The sequence below is a fragment of the Ursus maritimus genome, unplaced genomic scaffold (assembly GCF_017311325.1).
Source record: "Ursus maritimus isolate PB19 unplaced genomic scaffold, ASM1731132v1 scaffold_17, whole genome shotgun sequence".
In the NCBI taxonomy this organism is placed as follows: Eukaryota; Metazoa; Chordata; class Mammalia; order Carnivora; family Ursidae; genus Ursus; species Ursus maritimus.
The window spans coordinates 11914398-11937902 of record NW_024424119.1 but is presented as its reverse complement, the minus strand read 5'-3'; the positions used below and the strand labels follow the sequence as shown (position 1 = coordinate 11937902).

The 23505-nt window shown below is 43.3% G+C and overlaps 1 protein-coding gene across 1 annotated transcript in view; it reads right to left on the bottom strand.

Annotated features, from left to right (window-relative positions):
- The window catches only part of ADAMTSL1 (ADAMTS like 1), a 376065-nt gene that overhangs the window by 25182 nt on the left and 327378 nt on the right, over positions 1–23505 (bottom strand). The window contains exons 24-26 of the mRNA XM_040631464.1: positions 7213–7425; positions 5389–5569; positions 2313–2520 (exon numbers count right to left, since the gene is read on the bottom strand). Coding sequence (XP_040487398.1) covers positions 2313–2520; positions 5389–5569; positions 7213–7425 — 602 coding nt within the window. The remainder of the gene's footprint in view (positions 1–2312; positions 2521–5388; positions 5570–7212; positions 7426–23505) is intronic.

Genomic DNA, 23505 nt, shown 5'->3' with positions numbered 1-23505 from the left:
ACATGTCCTGGGGATGCAAGGTACAGCACGGTGCCTATAGTTAATAATACTATATTGTATATTTTGAAGTTGCTATGAGTCGATCTTAAAATCTTAATCACAATTTTTTTAAGTGTGTACGGTGATGGATGTTGGACTTACTGTGATCATTCTGCAATGTATGCAGATATCAAATCATACCTTATGCACCTGAAATTAACATAATGGGTATATGTCAGTTATATCTCAATAAAAAAGTTCGTTATCCAAGGTTCTGCTCCAGACCTGCCATATCAGAATTTGCATTTTTAACAAGATCCACAAGTGATTCACATGAAAGCTTGAGACATACTTGCCGAGAGGATTTTAGAAGAAAGAAGGGGAGGAGAGTGTTCTTTGAAGTGAAGAAAGGGGGAAGGACCTTTTTTCTCTCTTTTAGAAAAAGTAATCACTGAGAAAGAATGATCAGTGTGCACAGTGTACGTCCCCTTCCGTGACCTCAACGATACAGTGCAGAAACCTCTCCCGTGTGAAGCCGGGTCTGTTCCTCGTTGTCATGTCACAAACCGCCAGTAAGCCTTGCGGGCCTAGAAGCAGAGCTGCCTTGGGCGGAATGAAAGCTAGCAGAAGCGGGCTTTTCCAGGTAAGAGAAAGATGATATCCCCCAGGCATCGGAGCAAAAGGGAGGGAGCTCATGCCTCTTTGATTATGAAGCACATACATTAGGTCACTGGAAATGAGCAGGCGGTTGGTAAAGGTGCCAAAAAGGAGCCTCAGGCCGAGTGTGTTGTTTGGCCAGCGTGGAGCATTATCCCCGGACTCACCTGGGACACAAATGGCTTATGGATTGCAAGTGAATTCTGTGGCCAGATTTCCTCCAAATAACATTTGATCTTCCTTAGAGATGGCCACAGTGTATTGACTGAACGGCAAGTTCCAAGTGATTGTTTTTCAAAGAACACACCTCACGGTGGGGACGGAGGAACATGAATGCAGTACCGGGTAGAAAGCCAGTTCCAACTAGTTTCGAGTTGCTAGCTGCCCAGAACATTCGGTCCCATTAGCTCCCATAGAGTTACAGGAAGAATTAAGAGCCTTGTGGTAGTTTTGGGCTGTCCCAGCAGGCCAAGCTTAACGGCATGTTTCAGACACCAGCCAGTCACAAACTAGGCCCGGCCAGTCAGAATGGTCAGCCTCTGACGAACGAGAGTTGTCACCACACAGCTGGTAGCGTGGGCACTAGCTGATTATCATCCCCGGCAGGCAGCTCTTATGTGCTAAGTGGGTCCCCTGTAGGTTCTGAGCACAGACTTTGAAAGGAGCGGAGCACATGCCATTATGTCATTTCCCCCAAGCGCCACACTGGATTGTTTTGTTAGTGCCAACAACATTCTGAAACAGAGGAGGGGTCAGATGAGTAGGAAAGCTCCTCTTCGTCTAAATAGAGACCCTATGTCCCTGCACTGGGGAAAGCCCAGGCCTCCAATTACAACGTGAATTCCTGACTCAGTCCTACCGGCCCACGAGTGACGTGAGATCAACGGTCTGGTGACTGTCGGTGCCTCCCACCCCTCCCAGGCTGCTTCTGTCATGGCGTAGTGTCTCTTATGGCTCGGGTCTGTTCTTCCCCAGAGAGGATCCTGTTTGTGTTATTTTTTAAAGTCATAACTAACCATAAAATTTCCTTTCCAATGGACAGAGTTCTGTGGTTCCTCTCTATATCCAGAAAAGAGCTCCCATCCCTCCTGGGGTCCTGTGAGCCCCCATTTCTGCTGTGTGTTGAGCTAACCTGGGACTTTTTTTGGCTGCCATCTGACTGAGAATTGAGAAAGGAATTGGTGGTTTCAAAGTGATCCAGCTAGGTTTCAACTCTTCTTGGCTCAGAAGAGTGGTTCTCTATCCTCGCTGCACACCAGAATCTCCCTGTAGTTTCTAAAACTTGCCCATGCTCCCATCCCGCCCCCGAACAACTGACTTAGAATCTCAGGGAGGGGCAGCCTGGACATTGGTCTTTTAAAGAAGCTTCTCCAGTGAGTCTAACTGTGTTACCCGGTTGAGAATCCCTGGTCCAGAACAACACTGCGGCCCCCAGACGGATCTCATCAGAGCTTTAAATCGCAGGGAAAGTGTAATGGCTGTGGGAGGTATGTTTGTGTTAGAGAAGAATCATCAGAACTGCTAAGCTTTTGGATGGATACTGGGCAGGAGAGTTGACCGACAGATGGGATGTGAAAGGTCTGACATCGCAGAGGATGTGGCAGTGGTGGCCTTTTACTTCCTACCATGGCAGGGTCCGTACCTTTAGATGTATCTGTCAGATAAAATCCTCTCACCTGGCCCCAGCTGGAGAAGGCCCACTCCACGCAGAGCTGTTGGTTACAGGCCTGGGTGTCCACTGGCCGTTTGGCGAGCTGTGTACACAGATCATTGGACACAGGGGTGGAGATCCCAGAGGCTTTCAGCTTTTGACAGGTCACCCGGCGGGTCTGGACGCCTCCCCCGCAGCTCCGGGTACAGGCTGACCAGGAGGTCACCATCCACCTGGGGAGAGGAAGAGCAAAGGGTCAGGCCTTGGGCAGAGGAATGGTGCCATATATTCTCAGAAAAAGAGCCTGAATATTCCCTTATTCTCACCACCCAGCTGCTAATCTCGGGGCATGGCTTTTTTCATGGTATGCATAGAGTGGAAGTCTGAAAATGGTCCCCCAAAAGATATCCACATCAGATCCCCAGAAGCTGGGAATGTTACCATATTTGGACAAAGGGGGCTTTGCAGATATAGTTAAGGATTTTGAGATGAGATTATCCTACATTATCTGCCTTCACAGATGTCCTTAGAAGAGAAAGAGAGATTGGAGAAGAGGAGGAGACCGTGTGAGCACAGAGGCAGCAGCTGGAGTGATGTGGCCACAAGCCGAGGGATGCCTGGAGCTGCCAGAAGTTGGCAGGGCTTGAGAAAGTTGCAAGGGGTACAGCCCTGCTGACATCTTGATTTTGGGCTTCCGGCCTTCCAAGCTGTGAGAAAATTAATGTCTCTTCTTTGCAGCCACAGAAAACAAATACCCTTTGGAAACTGACTGCAAAGGTGCGTCTTGAAAGAGCAGTCTGAACGTTACTTGTCTCACTAGCCCCGAAGCTGTGAGCCTGCAGAGGGGACGCTCTGGGAAGACGGTCCTTTAGCTAGTTACGCTGCACTGTGGTTCTGGGACTTGTGGCAGAAGGGGGACAGTCTCCTAGGGAAGTCAGGTCCAAACCGTGTCTCTGGCTCTACCCCCCCCCGCCCCCCGAGTCAGTGCTCAGTCTGCTAGTACTCCCTCTCTTTCCTACCTTGCTTTAACCCACGTCTCACTGGATTTGGTGGAATCCCCGAGAAACACGCAGCGCTGCTTCTGGCTTTGTGGAGCAGTTTCCTACCTCCACGAGTCCCAGGGCATAGGCCTTATACCACCTGGTGGGCTGCGTATGTGGAGAATGTCCTTTCTTGGGATGTTAGGTTCCGGCTACAATTTGGATCGTCAGAAGTGAGACTGACCAGGACTCCGCAAATGGCTTTTCTCATAAAGCCAAGCTGGAATTTGGGAAACAGGCTGAAATCCTTGGTCCAGATACAAACCCGTAGGGGCTCTCTGTGCACGTTCGCACTGTGGGCTGGTTGTCAAAGAGAAGGGGAAAGGGGGACAGTTTGGGGGAAACAGAAAAGCCTTGGTGCGTTCCAGTCATCCCTATTCAATCTCGGGAGAAAGACCATTCTGGGGTTTTAATGAATGCCTGAGACAAAGTGTATCTATGTGAAATGGAGGAACAGCCACCCGGGTCAAAGCAGGACTTCCCGGCCCTAGTCAGAGACACCCAGGATGAGACCTGCGTGTGTTAGAGAAGGCTGCTGAGGTGCCTGGGAAGCCTGGCAGGGAAACCAGTCAAAGGTGAACTGGTGGCCGCTTCCTGGTCCAGTGGCGCAACCTCTGGCCCTCAGGAGAGGCAAGCGGCAGAGACAGGGAGCAAATTCCTTTTGAATCTGGATCTGTGACTTATTTAGTTCGGTGGAACCTTCCGGCTCCATTGGCCCTGGAGAGAGATGACTGCATGCAGATCTCCAGCCCACAGGAGCAGAGCCACTTAGGAAGCAGGCATGAGGTGTCGTAAAGCTCCTGGGGGTACTGAAACCCAAGCCGACACGGCCATTATTTCATTTGCAGAACTAAGTGAGGCTGATTGACTCTGACCATCACCACAGCAAGTCAGAAAAGTCCTTGGCATGTCCAAGACTTCGTCTTCATTTCAAATAGCTTGGCGAGGGCAGTCTTCCAGCCCCTTATACCCCCGGTGAATGTCAGGCCTGCATTTCAATCAACTTTTATTTCCAAATATACATTTCAGCAGTTTTTCAGGAGCTGGGGTGGGGGGTTTGAGAAAGGAGAGGTATGGCTATGTTACAGTTCAGGCAGGGTATAAAAGGACATTAATCATTCCCATGGAAACCTTCCCGTCAGCAAGTCAAACTGCTGATATTAATGAGCATGTTTCATATTTCACTGAGTCTCTCCTGGTTTCAGCTGCTCCTTATGACTCAGCTGGCCAAACACAAAGCGGGTGCCTAAATAGCGTATGAAAGTCCCACAGACAGGTAGGAAGGGGGCATCGAGAGGCGCAGCCAAGTCCCCCAGGCTCACGATGCCATGCTGGTGGCAGCCCTAAGCCCATCCATTATCCCTTTAGCGACTGCCTGCAGACTGGGGGTAGGGTGCTCTGTGGGACTCACAGCTCCTCAAAGCTGTGAGAGGCAGAGACGGTGGGTGTCATTCTGGGACCAGAGGTAGAGAACGTCTATCCAACATGGAGGCGACTACAGAAAATGAAGATTTGTTTTGACTTTGGCAGGATGCACCTCTTTGAAGATGAGAAGGGGATAAGATTTCCTCACCTCAACTGCAGTACCAAAGAGCACGGTTTCTGAAGTTAGAAGAAAGGGGAGGGGCTGGGGTCGAGGCCAGTAACCCCGATCTCCTCAGCACCTCAACTGCAAACACAGCTGTCCTCTTACAAACTAGAGAGCAAATTTCTTATTGCAGGATGGGAGTGAGCTCTGGCTAGGACCTGGAATGCTCCTGCTCCCTGAACAGACCCTCTCAGGTACTTGGGATGCCTCTGGCAGTCCTTAGCCCGCTGAGTGGGGAGAGAACAAACTGCCGAGGCAGGAGGCCCATTCTCAGGGATATTTTCTGCAGGGTGGAGAAGCCTGGCAAGTCTGGGCCTACAGAAAAGAACAGTGCCTTGGATGGCAGGCCCCCTTGCCGGCCCTCTGTGTCTCTCCTTAGGCGCTGCTGGACAAATGCTAGCCCCCGGCCTGGCTAAAAGTCAGGGTCCAGCCTTGGGGCTGGGGAGGCCTGAGCCAGCACCTGCCACACTCACCGAGAAGGGCAGTCTCTCCGGTTGCAGGCGGTGGGCTGCACAGCAGGGCGTGCCTTCCCTGCACAGTGAGTGGGGCTGACCTCTGTGCTGTTCAGGAGACACCTCAGGCGGGGCTGCTGGACGCCCCTGTTCCCACAGGAGGCTGAGCAGGTCGCCAGTCTGTCCACAGACCACCAGTAATCTGTCAGAAGGGGAGGATCAGAGGAGAAAAGAGGATTGCATTATTGTCCGTGCTCTGTGGGCACGAGGGGCTCTCGTGGATGACACTCTGTCCTGCAGTGGGCTCCCTTCCCAACTTAGGTAGGCAACTGGCATGGCGTCCAGGAGCCTCAGTTGGCCTGTCTGTAAAGCGAGTACAAAACCCCGGCCTTGCGAGGGTACTGTGAGGACTGGCTATAATGAAAGCAAAGGGCCCAGCCCGGTGCCTGGCACATACAGAGTGCTTAACCAGTGGTTGTGGTCCTTATTCTTATATACACTTCCGAAGTGCTTTTTCTCCTAGTGGGTCACCAGAGAGTGCCTTTCTTTTTCAACAGAGAGATACGAAAGTATCAGAGATACTTAACAATCATACAGATACATGCACATTTGAGTTGAACTTTGGAAATGTTACCAAAAAAACAGCCTACCCAGAGAGTACTCATTTACACGAAACGGGAACGTCAGAAAGAAATTCAATTTCTGTGGATTTTCTATTTGGGGGGGGGGGGTGGGACTCACTGGTAGGAAAGCTGTTAAAAATAACTGTGGGCTGGTAAACTGTGACTGCTTATTTGCAAGGTCGTATATTACAAATCTTGCAGATAGGCACTGGCTTCTGGTTTTCAGCAGAGAATGGCTGGTTGGCAAGAAAATGGAACGCTGACTTTCCCGTCTGGAAAGCCAAATGGCAGGGGAGGCTATTTAAGGGGAAAACCCATTTGCTGAGAAAAATCTCCCACCTCGTGTGCTACATTGGGCACAAAATTCTGCCCCTTCCTACAGAATCCTCCATTTCAGAGTGCATGCGATAGGATTCTGCTTTCCCTAAAAACAGTCACACACAGGCTGCAGGTAGAAATAGCTTGTGGAAAACTTGAAAGTCTCACTTGGGTTCTATAACCAGGCCCAGTTTGGGTTTGTTTGCCACTGTTTGGGTTCATTCACCACCCTTTCTTGGTGTAACTAAAGCCAGGCCTCTCCCAAGGGCTTTCTGACCCGCCCGTGTTCCTGGAAGGTTAATCCAGGAGCCACAGGAAAGGTGTCTGCAAAACCCTTCGCCCGGGACTGCAGCTGAAGGCTCCTTAGTATGATAAGCAGGTACAGGCATCAGCCTGCCTCTCCGGGAGAGGAGACAATAACCAAGCAGTTCAGATCAAGAGGTTTTTGTTTTTTTGTTTTTTTGTTTTTAATCAGACCAACAGAGAAAACTTGCATTAATTTAACAGGCTGCACTGCATACATGCACGTGTGTGCTTGCATGTATTAGGGGCGTGTGTGTGTGTGTGTGTGTGTGTGGGATTCTTACTAGTTAAGCAAGCATAAGTGAAACTTTCTAGGCTTTGATATATCGCGGTGTTGCCTTGGTCCTCAGCAGCAGCAACAAGATGAAGCAGAAGGGCCCATTTATGAGAGCAGCACTGACTTTTCCAGATTCTGCTGGGACAGAGCCCGGTGGCTCTTCCGAAGGGCCTCATTGTATGGAGACATGGTTCAGCTTTCATTTTCACGCTCTAGGAGCCAGTGAGATCAGAAATCACTTTGTTTTCCTTGAGAATTAGATTCTCAGGTGGACTTTCCTACTCAAGAACTAAGCCCGGCTGCAAAGCCTGCAGGGTCTCTTACCTTGGATCACTAAAGAGGCCTTCTGCACGAGTGTTCCTGCCTCATTCTGAGCAAGGCAGCTGAATTCCCCTTGAGACCCGCCACTAAGATTTGCAACCTGGAGGATCTGTCCGGCAGCCAAGATATGATGTGTCAGTCCTGTGACAGTGGCGACTGGCTGACCACCGTGGAACCAGGTGATATTGGGGGTAGGGTGACCTTTGACGGGACAGCCTAGAAGGACAGGAAGAGAGAGAGAGCAGCCATTAATAAAGTGAAATGGGATATACACCCGATGAGTTGTTTTAGTGTCTCTGTGGCTTAGAAGCCATACGTACAGTGTGGTCTCCGTGCCGATGGCGTTTTTCTTATACTTGCCATTTCCAAGCCAATAGATGTTCCTACTCAGGACTTCTGGGAAGGTGACTATTATTCATTCAATTATGGAAAAATTCTGGGAGTACACAAAGTGCCTATTTCTATGTCCTTGTACGAACTTTTAAAAAAAATGAAGCAATTGATATTCACTCATTGAACATTTTTCAAGTTAAGTAGTTCCTATACTGATTTTAAACTAGCAGAAATCACTTCTTCAAATGCAGTGAGTTGGAAAAAATGCTATATAGTCATAGCTAAGAATCAAACTTTAATTGGTAAAAGTCTAATATTTGCCACTACTTTACTGTGTATGTGATTTTCAAGCCAAAAATTTTCAACGGAATCTAGGCAAACAATTGTAAACACTGATTTCATTTTTCTGTCAGTCAAGAAACTTGGCCTTCTAATAACTTTTACCATGCCTGCACTGGACACGTACTTATCTGCGCAGTCACTGAACATACTTTGATACATTAAAATTCTAAAATATTAAACTTAGATATCGTGTCTACCCAAGCTTTTGTAGCATAGAATTAAGTAAACTGATTGCAATTGTGAGAAAAAAAACTAATCTTTTCTAAATTCAGAGTACGTGCTGAATTTGCTGTTGTGTCCTCAACAACTTAGCTTCCATAGAAAATTTATTTGGAAGTTTATTTTTTTTTTAATTTAAATTTTAGGTAGTTAACATACAGTGCAATATTGGTTTCAGGAGTAGAATTCATTCATTCATCACGTACGTACAACTCGGTGCTCATCATAACAAGCGCCCTCCTTAATACCAATCACCATCTAGCCCATCCCCACCCATCTCCCTCCATCAACCCTCAGTTTGTCCTCTATCATTAAGAGTGTCTTATGGCTTGTTTCCCTCTTTCCTTCCCTGCCTCCCCATCCCATATGTTCATCTGTTTTCTTTATTAAATTCCACATGAGTGAGATCATATAGTATCTGTCTTTCTCTGACCGACTTATTTCACTTAGCATACACACTCTAGCTCACCCGTGTCATTGCAAACGGCAAGATTTCATTCTTTTTAATGATGGAGTAATATTCCATTGTGTGTTTGTGTGTGTGTGTGTGTGTGTGTGTGTGTGTACCTCTTCTTTACCCATTCATCCATGGATGGACATTTGGGCTCTAGTTTGGCTGTTGTTGATAATAAACATTGGCGGTGCATGTATCCCTTTGAAGCTGTATTTTTGTATCCCTTGGGTATATACCTAGTAAGGAGTATAGTTGCTGTATCACAGGGTAGTTCTATTTTTAATATGTTGAGGACTCTTCACACGGTTCTCTACAGTGGCTGCACCAGTTTGCATTCCCACCAACAGCACAAGAGGGTTCCCCTTTCTCTGCATCCTCACCGACACCTGTTGTTTCTTGTGTTAATTTTAGCTATCCTGACAGGTGTAAGATGATATCTCATAGTGGTTTTAATTTGCATTTCCCTGATGATGAGTGATATTGTATCTGGTAGCTGTGTGGATGTCTTTTTTGGAGAAGTGTGTATTCATGTCTTCTGTCCATTTCTTAACTGGGTTATTTTTTGGGTGTTGAGTTTGATAAGTTCTTTGTAGGTTTTGGATACTAACCCTTTATCAGATATGTTGTTTGCAAATATTTTATCCCATTCTGTAGGCTGCCTTTTAGTTTTGCCAACTGTTTCCTTTGCCGTGCAGAAGCTTTTTATCTTGATGAAGTCCTAATAGTTCATTTCTGTAGTAACGTGTCTAGTAAGAAGTTGCTATGGATGTGCTCATGGATCGGAAGAATTAACATAGTTAAAATGTCCATGCTACCCAGAGCAATCTACACTTTCAATGCTATCCCGATCAAAATACCAATGACATTTTTCAAAGAACTGGAACAAATAGTCCTTAAATTTGTATGGAAACAGAAAAGGCCCCGAATCTCCAAGGAACTGTTGAAAAGGAAAAACAAAGCTGGGGGCATCACAATGCCGGATTTCGAGCTGTACTACAAAGCTGTGATCACAAAGACAGCATGGTACTGGCACAAAAACAGACACATAGACCAATGGAACAGAACAGAGAACCCAGAAATGGACCCTCAGCTCTTTGGGCAACTAATATTTGATAAAGCAGGAAAAAACATCCTGTGGGAAAAAGACAGTCTCTTCAATAAATGGTGCTGGGAAAATTGGACAGCTACATGCAAAAGAATGAAACTTGACCACTATCTCACACCATACACAAAAACAAACTCCAAATGGATGAAAGACCTCAATGTGAGACAGGAATCCATCAAAATTCTAAAGGAGAACATAGGCAGCAACCTATACGACATCGGCCAAAGCAACCTTTTTCATGACACATCCCCAAAGGCAAGAGAAACAAAAGATAAAATGAACTTATGGGACTTCATCAAGATTAAAAGCTTCTGCACAGCCAAGGAAACAGTCAGAAAAACTAAGAGGCAGCCCACGGAATGGGAGAATATATTTGCAAATGACACTACAGATAAAGGACTGGTATCCAAGATCTACAAAGAACTTCTCAAACTCAATACACAAGAAACAAATAAACAAATCATAAAATGGGCAGAAGATATGAACAGACATTTTTCCAATGAAGACATACAAATGGCTAACAGACACATGAAAAAATGTTCAAAATCATTAGCCATCAGGGAAATTCAAATCAAAACCACACTGAGATACCACCTTACACCAGTTAGAATGGCAAAAATAGACAAGGCAAGAAACAACAATTGTTGGAGAGGATGTGGAGAAAGGGGATCCCTCCTACATTGTTGGTGGGAATGCAAGTTGGTACAGCCACTCTGGAAAACAGTGTGGAGGTCCCTTAAAAAGTTAAAAATTGATCTACCCTATGATCCAGCCATTGCACTACTGGGTGTTTACCCCAAAGATACAGACATAGTGAAGAGAAGGGCCATATGCACCCCAATGTTCATAGCAGCAATGTCCACAATAGCTAAATTGTGGAAGGAGCCGAGATGCCCTTCAACAGATGTCTAGATTTAGAAGTTGTGGTGCATATATACAATGGAATATTACTCAGCTATCAGAAAGAACGAATTCTCAACATTTGCTGCAACATGGACTGCACTGGAGGAGATAATGCTAAGTGAAATAAGTCAAGCAGAGAAAGACAACTGTCATATGATTTCTCTCATCTATGGAACATAAGAACTAGGATGATCAGAAGGGGAAGAAAGGGATAAAGAAAGGGGGGGTAATCAGAAGGGGGAATGAAACATGAGAAACTATGGACTATGAGAAACAAACTGAGGGCCTCAGAGGGGAGGGGGGTGGGGGAATGGGATAGACAGGTGATGGGTAGTAAGGAGGGCACGTATTGCATGGTGCACTGGGTATTATATGCAACTAATGAATCATCGAGCCTTACATCGGAAACCGGGGATGTACTGTATGGTGACTAACATAATATAATAAAAAATCATTAAAAAAAAAAAGAAGTTGCTATGGATGAAGTCAAAGAGGTTTCTGCCTTTGTTCTCCTTTAGGATTTTGATGGTTTCCTGTCTCACATTAAAGTCTTTCATCCATTTTGAATTTATTTTTGTGTATGGTATAAGAAGATGGTCCCATGTCATTCTTCTGCATGTTGCTGTCCAGTTTTCTTAACACCATTTGTTGGAGAGACTCTTTTTTCTATTGGATATTCTTTCCTGCTTTGTAAAAGATTAGTTGAACATATAGTTGTTGGTCCATTTCTGGGCTCTCTATTCTGTTCCATTGATCTATGTGTCTCTTTATGTGCTGGTACCGTACTGTCTTGATGATTACAGCTTTGTAATATAGCTTGAAATCTGGAATCATGAGGCCTCTGTTTTTTCTTTTTCAGAATTGCTTTGGTTATTTGGGATCTTTTGTCGTTTCTACAAATTTTAGGATTATTCTAGCTCTGAAAAATGCTGGTGGTGTTTTAATGGTGATTGCATCAAATGTGCAGATTGCTTTGGGTAGTATAGACATTTTAACAATGTTTGTTCTTCCAATCCATGAGCATGGAATGCTTTCCCTTTCTTTGTGTCCTCTTCAATTTCTTTCATATGTGTTTTATAGTTTTCAGAGTATAGATCTTTTACCGCTTTTTTTTTCTTAGAATGCACCTTTCTTTGTATTATTTAAATTAGATCTTTTACTCCTTTAGTTAGATTACTCCTAGGTATCTTATTCTTTTTGGTGCAATTGCAAATGGGATCAATTCCTTGATTTCTTTTTCTGCTGCTTTGTTATTGGTGTATAGAAATGGAACAGATTTCTGCACACTGATTTTATATCCTGCGACTTTGCTAAATTTATGTATGAGTTCTAACAATTTTTTTTGGACTCTTTTGGGTTTTCTACATAGAGTGTCATGTCATCTTCAGATAGTGAAAGTTTGACTTCTTCCTTGACAGTCTGGATGATTTTTATTTCTTTTTGTTGTCTGATTGCTGAGGCTAAGACTTCCATTACTCTCTTAAATAGTAATGGTGAGAGTGGACATTCTTGTCTTGTTCCTGATCACAGGGGAAAGGCTCTCAGTTTTTCCCCCACTGCGGATGATACTAGCTGGGGGTCTTTCATGTATGGTCTTTATGATGTTGACGTATGTTTTATCTATCCCTACTTTATTGAGGGTTTTTATCAGGAAATGTTGCTGTATTCTATGAAGCCAGCTTTACCTTGATTCCAACACCAAAGACTCCACTAAAAAAGAGAATTACAGGCCCATATCCTTAATGAACATGGATGCAAAAATTCTCAACAAACACTAGCAAATTGAATTCAACAGTACATTAAAAGAATTATTCACCACGATCAAGTAAGATTTATTTCTGGGCTGCAGGGGTGGTTCAATGTTTGCAAATCAATGTGATACACCATCTTAGTAAAAGAAAGAATAAGAACTATATGATCCTGTCAATAGATAGAAGTTTAAAACACATGATAACCCATTCAAAATTAAAGATACTGGCGGCTTTCCATTAATTCAGTTAAAGAATATTGATATTGTGTCCACTGTTCTGGGGATAGATAAAATAGGACTATCTTCCCTCTTGCAAGGAGATCCTAGCTGGTTTTGGATAAAAAAGCAAAGCACACTAATAAAACTGAGATGTAAGGCAGAAAATGATGAGATCTGTGAAACAGAAGAGTGGCCACCTGCATGGATGTGTGTGTCATAAGATAAGGAATTTTCCAATGTTGGTCTGTTTTCCATCCTGGGAGAAACACTGTTAGAATTTGTATAGGATGCAGGGTTAACACAGGAAAGGTCCTTAGAGATTGTCTAGCCTAATGCCAGAGGAGGAAACTGAGGCCCCGAGATGTTAAGACACTTCCCCAAGATCAAGTGACAAGTCTTCTGATTCCTTGCCTTGTGTCCTTTCCTCCATGCCTGCTACTTGTTCAACTGGGCACCAGCAATTTACCTGGGCATCTTGTTATCTCCTTCCTTTTGCTCATTCCTTTTGTCCCCCCCATCCGCTTTTTTTTTTTTTAAAACATTTTCACAGTAATTGTTTGGTTGAAGTGCTTGGAGCAGACTATTTTGAAGAAGGGCCCTGGAAAAATAATGCTAAAATTGACTGGAAGAAGTTCAGGATGGGATATCATTGTTACACAACCCGTTCTTCATTCCTCCTTGCATTGACTCACTTTGCTATGTAACTTTGCAGTGGCCTTCAGTGATGGGTGGGCTGTAATTTCCTACCTCCTGATTCTGGGTTTGGCCATGTAATGACTTTGGCCAATAAAATGAGTCAGATGTTACACTAATAATCTGAAAGAGAAATTAAGAAAACAATTCCATTTATAATAGTATTAAAAAGAATAAAATACTTAAGAATAAATTTAACCATGGAGATGAAAAATGTGTACACGGAAAACTATAAAATGTTGCTAAAAAATTAAAACATAAATGGGAAGATATGTCATGTTTATGGATTAGAAAACTTAATATTGTGAAGATATTAATACCCTCAAGTGAACTATAGATTCAGTACAATCCCTATTAAGATCCCAATGACTTTTCCTTCTTCTATTTTTTGGCAGAAATAGAAAAATCCATCCCTGACCCTCAAGGGATACTGAATAGCCAGAACAATTTTGGAAAACAACAAACTTGGAGGTTTCACACCTCCCAATTTCAAAACTTAGTGCAACTCTATAGTAATTGAAACATTATAGTGCCAGTATAAAGACAAACATATAGACCAATGGAATGAAATAGAGAGCCCCCAAATAAACTCCTGCTTAAATGGTCAAATGATTTCCAACATGGATGCCAGGACCATTTAATGGTGCTGGGAAAACGAGATAGCCACATGCAAGAAAATGAAGTTATAGCTTTACCTTACACCATATACAAAAATTAACTCAAGGGATCAAAAACTTAAACTTTAGAGTTAAATGTATAAAACTCTTAAAAAGAAACATAAGCAGAAGCTTTATGATATTGGATTTGGCAATGATTTCTTGGATATGATCCTAAAAGCACAGGGCAACAAAAAATAAACTGGGCATCATCAAAATTGAAAGCTTTTGTACATCAAAGGACACTATCACCAGAGTGAAAAGGCAACCCACAGAATGGGAGAGAATATTTGCAAATTACAGATTTGATAATAGATTAATATCCAGAATATATAAAGAATTCCTACAACTCAACAACAAATATAAACAGCCATACTAAAACATGGGCAAAAGATGTGAACAGATATTTCTCTAAAGATATAAAAATGGCCAATAAGCACATGAACAGATGCTTAACATCACTAATTGTTATAGAAATGAAATCAAAACCACATTGAGATACACATCACATCCAGTAGGATGGTTATTTAAAAAAAACCCAAACAAACAGAAAATAACCAGTGTTGGTGAAGATGTGGGGAAATTAGAAGCCGTGTGCATTGCTGGTGGGAATGTAAAATGGTGCAGCCACTGTGTGAAACAGTATGGAGGTTCCTCAAGAAATTAAATGTAGAATTACCATCATGATTCACTAATTCCACTTCTGTGTACATACCCAAAGGAATCGAAAGCAGGGACTTGAATAGCTATTTGTACATTAATGTTCATGGCACAGTATTCACAATAGCCCAAAGGTGAAAACAGCCTGAATGTCCATCAATAGATGGGTAGATGAACAATGTGATATTAGCTATTTGTACATTAATGTTCATGGCACAGTATTCACAATAGCCCAAAGGTGAAAACAGCCTGAATGTCCATCAATAGATGGGTAGATGAACAATGTGATATATACGTGTGATGGAATATTATTCAGCCTTAAAAAGAAATGAAATTCTGATATGTGTGACAACCTAGATGAACCTAGAACACATTTAGTGAAAGCAGCCAGAGGCAAAAGGACAAATATTGTATGAATCCACTTATATGAGGTACCTAGTGTGGTCCAATTCATAGAAGCAGAAACCAGAATAGTGATTGCCAGGGACTGGAGGAAGGGGAGCATGGGGAATTATTTTTTTAATGGGTACAGAGTTTCAGTTTGAGATAAAAAGTTCTGGAGATGGAAAGCATGATGGTTGCACAATGATGTGAATGTAATTAATACTACTGAACACTTAAAAAATGTTTGAAATAGTACATTTTATGTAATGAGTATTTTACCACAATAAAAGAAATGAGACAGATGTGCTGGTATACCAGTTCCAAACCTAAACCTCAAGAGACTGTGTTTTTGCTTGTGCTCATGTGCCTTTGCTATCACCAGAGCACGCTTGGACTGGCCTGAGGATCCCAAGAGGAGGCTGAGGGAACTGTGGAGAACAGCCAAGCTCACCCTAGCCCAACTCAGTTTAGATTCACTGAACTTAAGTTCAGTAAGAATAAATGATTGCTATTTTAAGCCACTGGGTCTTGTTATTATTATTATTTTTAATGTGGTGATAGCTAACTGATACGCTTAGGGAGAAGGGGTTCCCACAATTCCCCTAGGCCTGTGGATCCCAGGCTTGGGGTAGGGCAGGTTCTAGTGTGCTGATCACCTACATCTTCTTATTCAGATACGTAGGAGGAACACTTTCCCTGCATGCTCCTGGCAGCATCTAGGCATCTATACGTTATGAGGTCCATGGTGGTATCATTATACTCCTGTTATGAAATGGGGGTAAGAACGGGTTTAGGGAGAAGTGTATAGAAATCAGTCAGCTGAGGATCTCCTGCAGCAATATTCAACCCCCCCCCCCCGCCAGTATCAAATGTAGTCTGGAGTCAGATGCTGATTTCATTCTCTAATAAGAGGCAGGAAAACTGTACATTTATTTAGGCAAATAGCATGATTTAAAAAGTGTAGCTTGAAACCAGTAGAGCTTTTCAGACTCACTTAAAGAGGCCAATGTATGTCTCAATCACATCTGCTTTGGGAAAAAAAAAAAGGGTGTCACAGACTGTTAAGATGCTGGTTCCAGGAATTACTCGGTTTGGTCAGTGGGGATAGAGCCTGGTGAGGCTCACTATATTCTAAATTGATAAATAAGAATCTTGCTATTCCCAAGGAAACATGAGCTATTTGGCAAGGAAATCTCTTATATTTAGCCCTAATCTTCAATTTTCCAACTCCATTAGGATTGATTTTCAGAGAGAGTTTTTAAGCAGAAAAAGGAGCAGTAGCCGCCTCAGGCTGTTTTCTATGGCTGATGAAGTTACTTATCTGGGAGCCAGGAATCCTAGTCAGCTAAATAAGAGGTTCATTTGCATAACAATTTACATTTATAATCCTCCCTCCTTCTTGGAATCAGAGGCCATAGTGAGCAGCCAGAACATCTCTCTTGGCCCATCTGGGTCTTGGGTCTTGGGTCTTGGGTCTTGGACATGTTCCCAGGGCCTTCCAGCCTGGTGCTCCCAGTGTGAATGAGATGGGGCAGAGTTTCTTCCAAGGGCAGGCATGAGGGCTGACATGACGTGAAGTTCTTAAAATTCAACTTGAGAAAGGCCCACAAGGAGCAGCAACTAAGACAGAGGTCTGAGCAGTGACCTTCCTGGAAATAATGCCTCTCATTCTGAAACCTATCAGTGTCAAGATCAGTTTTGTAGAAAGTTTTAAAAAGAAAAGCAATTTGGTTACTTTCTGATGCACTGACACAAATTCATGACTCTCCAAGAGAATTCTAGATTTTGATAGGGTTCTCTGGTTTCAGTTTTCTAATCTGTAAGTGAGAGTATTGACTTAGTCAATGGTTTTGTAATCCATAGTTCCCTGGGGCCCTAAGGGTCTGCAAAGGTAGCTGGGGAGAGGCCTTTGAGAGGAAATCTGCATAAGGTGGGGGCTTTGGGGCCTCTATTACCATTTGGATCACAAAATAATCTCTTGGGCTTCTGTAAAAGGAGATTTCACTATTGATAATGACTGAATTAGATGATTTTGTGCTTTTAAGATTTCCTAGATTTCTCAACATCATCTCGAACTCATCATCCTCATCCCTCTTCTTCCTGCCCTGAGATAGCCAAGTGCCAAGGGTAAAGGAGACCTATTCAATCTATATTGCTTAGATCATGTGTAGTGAAACTGAACTATGCCAACGAAAAACTCAAGGAAGAGATGTTATATATAGAGGCTATTTAGGATTAAGGTAAGCTGAGACCAGGGATAGAGAGTAGGAAGGGGAGGGCAGTCTAGAAAAAGCACTGTGAGCAAGGTCCAAAGATGAGAAAACTTGTGGTGTGGCTAGAAGAAAAGATTAGTTGACTTGGCTGGAACATAGAAAACATAAATGAGGTTGGCATGGTGTGTGGGGAACTGCAATGGAGTGGACCTTGACAGCAAGAATCTAGTCTTTTGGGAGCTCCTGTAGGTTTCTGAAGAGAGGGAGTGATCTGATCTAGATTGCCTTTAGAAAGATTATGAAGGTAGTTCTTTATAAGATGCACTGGCTTGAGAGAAAAAAATCTATGATATCAGTTCAGATGTGGAAAGAAATGAAATATATTTGCAAAGGTAGCTCTGACAGGATGTGAGGAGGTGAGGAAAAGCTAGTAAGAATGGAGCACTAGTGAGACTATTAACAGAGATAGGTAAGTCAGGAAGAGAAGTTATTGCTTATCTCCACCCCTGGAGATAGATGAGTTTAGTTTTAAGAATACTGACCTTAAAGGTTGTGATGGAACCACAGTATAGAAAAATCTGAGATAAAAATGGAAGTTAAGTCAGAGATATTTACTAGAGACAAATTTGGGGAACCGATTTCATAGATTTGTATAGATGAAGTCTTCAATGAAAAGAGATCAAACAAGTCTCAGGACAAAACAGTGGGGGAACACTACCATTTAGTGATTGAAGGAGGAAGGGGAGGTATTAAGTCTGAGAAGAAATAGTCTGAGAGATAGGAAGAAAATTGAGACTATGTGATATCATGGAAATCCAGAAAGGAGAGAGATTAAAGAAATTAGTTGTTAGGAAATAAGTGATTAGTAAGAATTTGTGTAATGACAGAATAACTTCATTTGTTTATGCAAATAATTGAATAAACATTTCCCCCACAATCCTCCCACTCCCTGCTCAGGCAATAGGTAAACCCATTCTAAGTAATTAATTCTAATTAATAGAATCAGAAATAAAGGTATCTATATGATCAATACATCCCATTCAATGCTATGCACACCCATTTATTAAATTTAAGAGAAAATTTACCTCTGGGTGTTGAATCTTTAGAAGTGGACCAATATCCGCAAGCCAATAAACACGTGTTATTAAGAAGATAAAAAAATTAAAGAGGTTGAATAGGAATGCTTCAAATGTTGCAAGACAGGAACAGAGTAGCTCTTGACCAGAAAACTTGTAAAACAACTTGACTGGGGATTCTAGCTTCCAGTAATGGTGAATAACTTGGTTGGGCAAACCTTCTGGCAAATAACAATCATAAAATCTAAAGGACAACAACCCCCATTAAACAACATTTTGAAAGCACTGAAAAGTGGCCGAAAGCAGTGACAGAATCAGGAGGGGAGTGTATCCTAGAAACTCAGGAGCTGCAAGTGTGATTTGCCAGCTTGTAGCTTTCTACCTGAGGAAATTCCTCACAGCCCATGTGGCTCAAGTGAGGTAGGGCTTGAGATGTCAGGGGACAGAGTCTGGGGGCTGTTAGAATAGCTGAAAAGTTAAGGGGGAATATCCTGGAAGAGTCACAGGGGGGATAAACCACAAAATCTGCATAAATCCTGCCCAGATTGTTAGTAGACAAAACCTAAGGTACCCAGCAAAAGAACAGCAGTTAGAAGGTGAAAGAACAGAGTAGAAAATTGACCTAGTGTTTGCTGCAGGGAAGACAGAGGTTGGACTTTGAGTCCAGCTAAGTTAACTGTCCACAAGAACAAGAATAAAACACTCTTTTAGGGAACGTAACAGAATCCAGAGTCTCTATAATGTCTCACGACCTTGAGATCATGACTTGAGCCGAAATCAAGAGTTGGACGCTTAACTGACTGAGCCACCCAGGTGCCCCTCTATGCTTTTTCTATGAGGGTTTAACAAATTGAAAAAATTTGCTGTTCCAGCCTGCTACTTTCGGATATTTCCTCAGATGCTTTATAATCTGTCCAATTTATAAATTCCTACTGGAATTCACCTTCATTCATTTAGCTCTGTTGAAGTCAGAGATCACTTCCATTTGTATTTCTGTCACCCTTGATTCCAACAACTTTAGTTCAGTTGTTCTGTATGGCAGGAACTGCTGGTGATCCCATCATAACAGTCCTCTCTTTCTTGGAGTAAAAGAACCCCTGAATTTTAGTGGGGTATATAGCTGCCTGGAAAGAGACATTTCCCACCCCCCCCTTTGCAATAAGGTGTAGGACATACGATTGCATTCAGTGAAACGAGAGGGTAAGGGATGTGTACACTGCCTGGGACATGCTTTTGAAGGATGGAACTTGCTCTTGTTCCCCCTTCCTCCATCCTGCTATTGACAACATGTATGTAGAAAAAACCATCTTGGCCTAGGTGGATAAGGGCAATATCTGAGGATGTCGGAGTGATAGGAGTTTAAAATTTTTTTTGCCTGGGTCCCTAGATGACATGGTAGGTTGTCAGACCATGCTTGGAGTGCCTCCCTCTGGACTGCTGTGCGAGACAGAAATATGATCTTACCCTGTTGACTACGATTTTGGGTCTTTGTTTTAGGTTGTTGAATGAATATCGTAACTATGACCATCCTAAATATTCTTCCCTTACTGAGGCAGTGTCCTGCTATATAGGTTACTACATTTTCTTTCCCATCTGTATAGTGACCAGAGAGACTGTACTTCTAGGAAGTGTTGACTACTCATCTTGAAATGCTATTAGCAAAGTCTGGTTTCAACAGTAAAAGGAAAGACCGAAATAAACTAATTATAACTAAGGTAAATGAACAAAATTACTGGCCATCTGCCTTTTCCATCGTTAAACTGTCTTTCAGTGCTTTTAACCGAATACATAGATCATTCTCCTTACAAACTTACTTTGTATCCAGAAGTGGTATCCTCCTCCGCGCACATGTAGTGCAGTCCTCTGTGCTTTTATGTACATATTTATGTGCATGTCTCTATGTGTACACAGTGGTCTCTGAGGTTTGCCCACCGCAATAGTCAAATAAGATCTCTAACATGAATTCCCACAGTGTATGTTCCCCATGAATAATTATCCACGTTTCACTGCTAATGAGAAAACCTGGCTTGTAACAGGGGTTCCTTTCTGTCACGGACATTACTCATTTGTTAAAGTAAAAGAAGTATCAATCATTTCTTGAAGGTGAGCAATCTCTCTGTGTGCCATTTACAAGGACACCAAAACTATGGGCTAACGTGTTCCACACCTCTGGAGAGACCAAATGATGAACCACTCCCCTGCCCCCTCTGCTTTAGTGAGGATGTTAACAACGTCTCATGCAGGGGCTAGCATCTCCTTTTCTGTTTCCCTCCCAGCTATGTGAATGTCGACCATTTCCATCCTCCCAACTTCAATGCCTACCCCAGGAAGCAGTCAATCAGCAGGGAATGACAGTGCTCTTTCCTCAGACATCAGTTATGACAGGTCTTGAGCTGGTGAGGTGTCTGAGGAGGAAGCAGTGCTTGGGAAGGCTGCCTAGCTAATGAGAGTTCTGGCTGCAGAAAGCCTCCATCAATCCTTTGTAACCACTGAAAGAAAATATTGCCTGTAGGCCTCCATTCCTAGGTCTGCCGTGGCTCTGTGTTGAGCCAAAGCCAGGTGTGATTCATACATGCGTGAGGGTTTTTCCTCCTAGTTTCACCTCCTATTTTTTTAAATACATTAACGGGAGAGTGATAAAAGTTTAGAAGGAAGGAGATGTGCACAATAAGAAAATCATATTAAATATGAAATTGCATCCACTGGGAGTTGTTTAGCTGTAACCTGCCACTAGTTGACATCCCCGATTAAGTCAAATTGACCTCACTGACGTTCTTCATCTCTGTTTCATATTTCACATTCTGTAATGAAAGTAGCCTCAGGAAAACAGGCTGATTCGACAGATGAGGGAAACATGAGGGGAGAAAACTGGGAGGCCTAGTGGTCCTGGCTTCCACTTCCTTGCACCCTTTGGAAGAGGCTGGTTTACCTTAAAGGTGGTGAGATAGGGCTGCCTTCGAAGCACCTGTTTAGAAAGAAGATCTGAACTCACGATGGTCACTCCTTAGTGGGTCTTTTTGTTGAACTGAAGGGCTGAACATCGGCAGGATCTCTGGTCTGCTGAGAGAGAGGCACGCAGCTTGATTTATGGGCTTCTTTGATCAAGCCAACTCACGTGAGGAAGCCACGCATCCAGAGTGGAATTCCATGAACTCTTAGCTCTTATGAGGAGAAGACAAGTGCTCAGGGTGCATCTTCTCCCTTCTCTCCTCCCTTTCCAGCCAAATAGCTCAGGAAAAGGCACCCGAGCTTGATAAATCAATCGTACAGAGCAAAAAATATAAATAGACTGAAAGAGGCCCAGAAGGAAGAATGGTTTGAAAATGGGAATACACACTCTAAAAGAGGAGGAGAAAAAAGTCGTGCTCTGGAGGGTTTCACTGATTTAACTGGTATCTAAAGGAAAAGAAAGCCATGGCAGTTTAGACGTGCTGTGTAAAAATATTAAAGACGTGGCATTATTACTTCATGTGCTGGCTCCTGGCCTGTCAGCATTTCCATTATAATCCTGTATTTTTCACGGAGTTAAAACTTACTATACAAATGATGTGTGCTGGGATGAAACTTGGCACTTGGTGTAGTCAGTCTGGGAGTCCTTTCCTTAATTTAATTTTACAAAACTGGAAAACACGCAGCCATTTATGTTTATGGAGGGATCTCCATGCCTGCATGGTATATATGGTGTATACTGGCCTCACGCTAAGGCCGTGGGGTGACGGATGAGAGCAGGGAGGCCACCCCACTGCATTTTCTGGCTGCTCCCCCTTTCAGGTTTGGTGTCCCCTTGACTTTGAGAGATGGTCTCTAAAGCAGCACGGAATGGCTGGGAACTGCCTCTAGGCAGCAGGCTGAGAGACATGATTAATTCATATCGGAAAAAACTCAGTTCCTTACTCCCCATTTGTCAGCTGGACCCCAGAAGGCTGTGGGAGAAGACACACAACTTTAATTTTCACTCCGATTTTTGGGACCTCCCAATAAGCTGGTCAAATAACCAGGCCAAGACTATTCCCATGTACATTTGCCCAAAGAAAACGAACTTTAAAACATTCCTGGAAAAAAAGGAACTATACAAGCCCATTTTCCATTCCCCAAATGTCTTTTTACCCCTAGGGCAAGCTCTGGGTTTCCACTGGCAGGGGGTATGCTAATGTCTCCATGCTCCTGGGCATCTGGTAGAAGAACTTGATATATTTCTCAGCATGAAAAGTAGCTCCATCCAGATTTATGACTTGATTAAAGCCTTGCCTTCTCCAAAGTGGTTTGGTTATTGCTTGGCTACTGCCCTCATCCAGAACCTTAGAATCTGATTATTCTCTTACAGGTGAGGAAGGTGAATGCCACTTGGGATGTGCATACATACAGAGTCTCGGCTATGAACACGGGATTGCATTGTCTGACTTAGAGTTTGGCAGTGCCGAACAGCATGATTTCCCAGGGTTGACTGGGCTACCTGGGGCCATGGGCTTGGGGGGCTCTCGGAAACTGGTCCAATTTCTTTAAATTCACATTAGTGTTGATGGGGATTGAAACTATCTCAAGTGGATAATACACAGAGTTCCCATGTGTCTCTTTCTGCCAGCAGGCTCTTGGCATAAAACGCACCTTTAAAAACACATCAGCATTTTTTTAAAGTTTCAAATTTCTGCGTTTATAAGTCCCTGGTTGACTCTACCCTCAGGCTGCTGGCAGGTGCTACCCGGCCTGCAGGAAGACAGACTGGGGTGACCCCAGAGGAGGCCTGGCTGGAGGCTGTCTGGAGCAGAGGAAGGGAGTTTCAGTCCACTGATGAGATGGCCTTTTAATGAACCCCAGAATGTGGATCATGCTTGGGCCATACCATACTTTCGAGCAGGGTCCCAAGTCAGAACTCCCCTCTCTGTGTAACCGTTTAAAGGTTACACCCACCAAGTCTAGGTTCCGTTAGGAATGAGACTGATGTTTCACGTTTGGTCCAAAAGGGGACAGTATTTCAGGGCTTTCAAGAAGCGCTCTTTAATAATCAAGGCGCTACCTGGTGCGAGAAAGAAAAGGCAGTTTCAGCCTCTCTGAATGTTCTCTTCCCTTGAGGAATACAGCCGTCCTCACCCCCTGGCTCCAGCCAATGGAGAGGCCAGCTAGAAAACATCCAGATTAGGGAAAAAAATACAAGCCAGCAGCAGCTCAGAGCCAACATGCCTTCATGAACTCAGCCTAGGTTTGTCTCATTTATGGGCCAGAGCCTTTGCAAAATAAATAAAAACCCACACACGCCAAAAAAAAAAAAAAAAAAAAAAAAAAAAAAAAAAA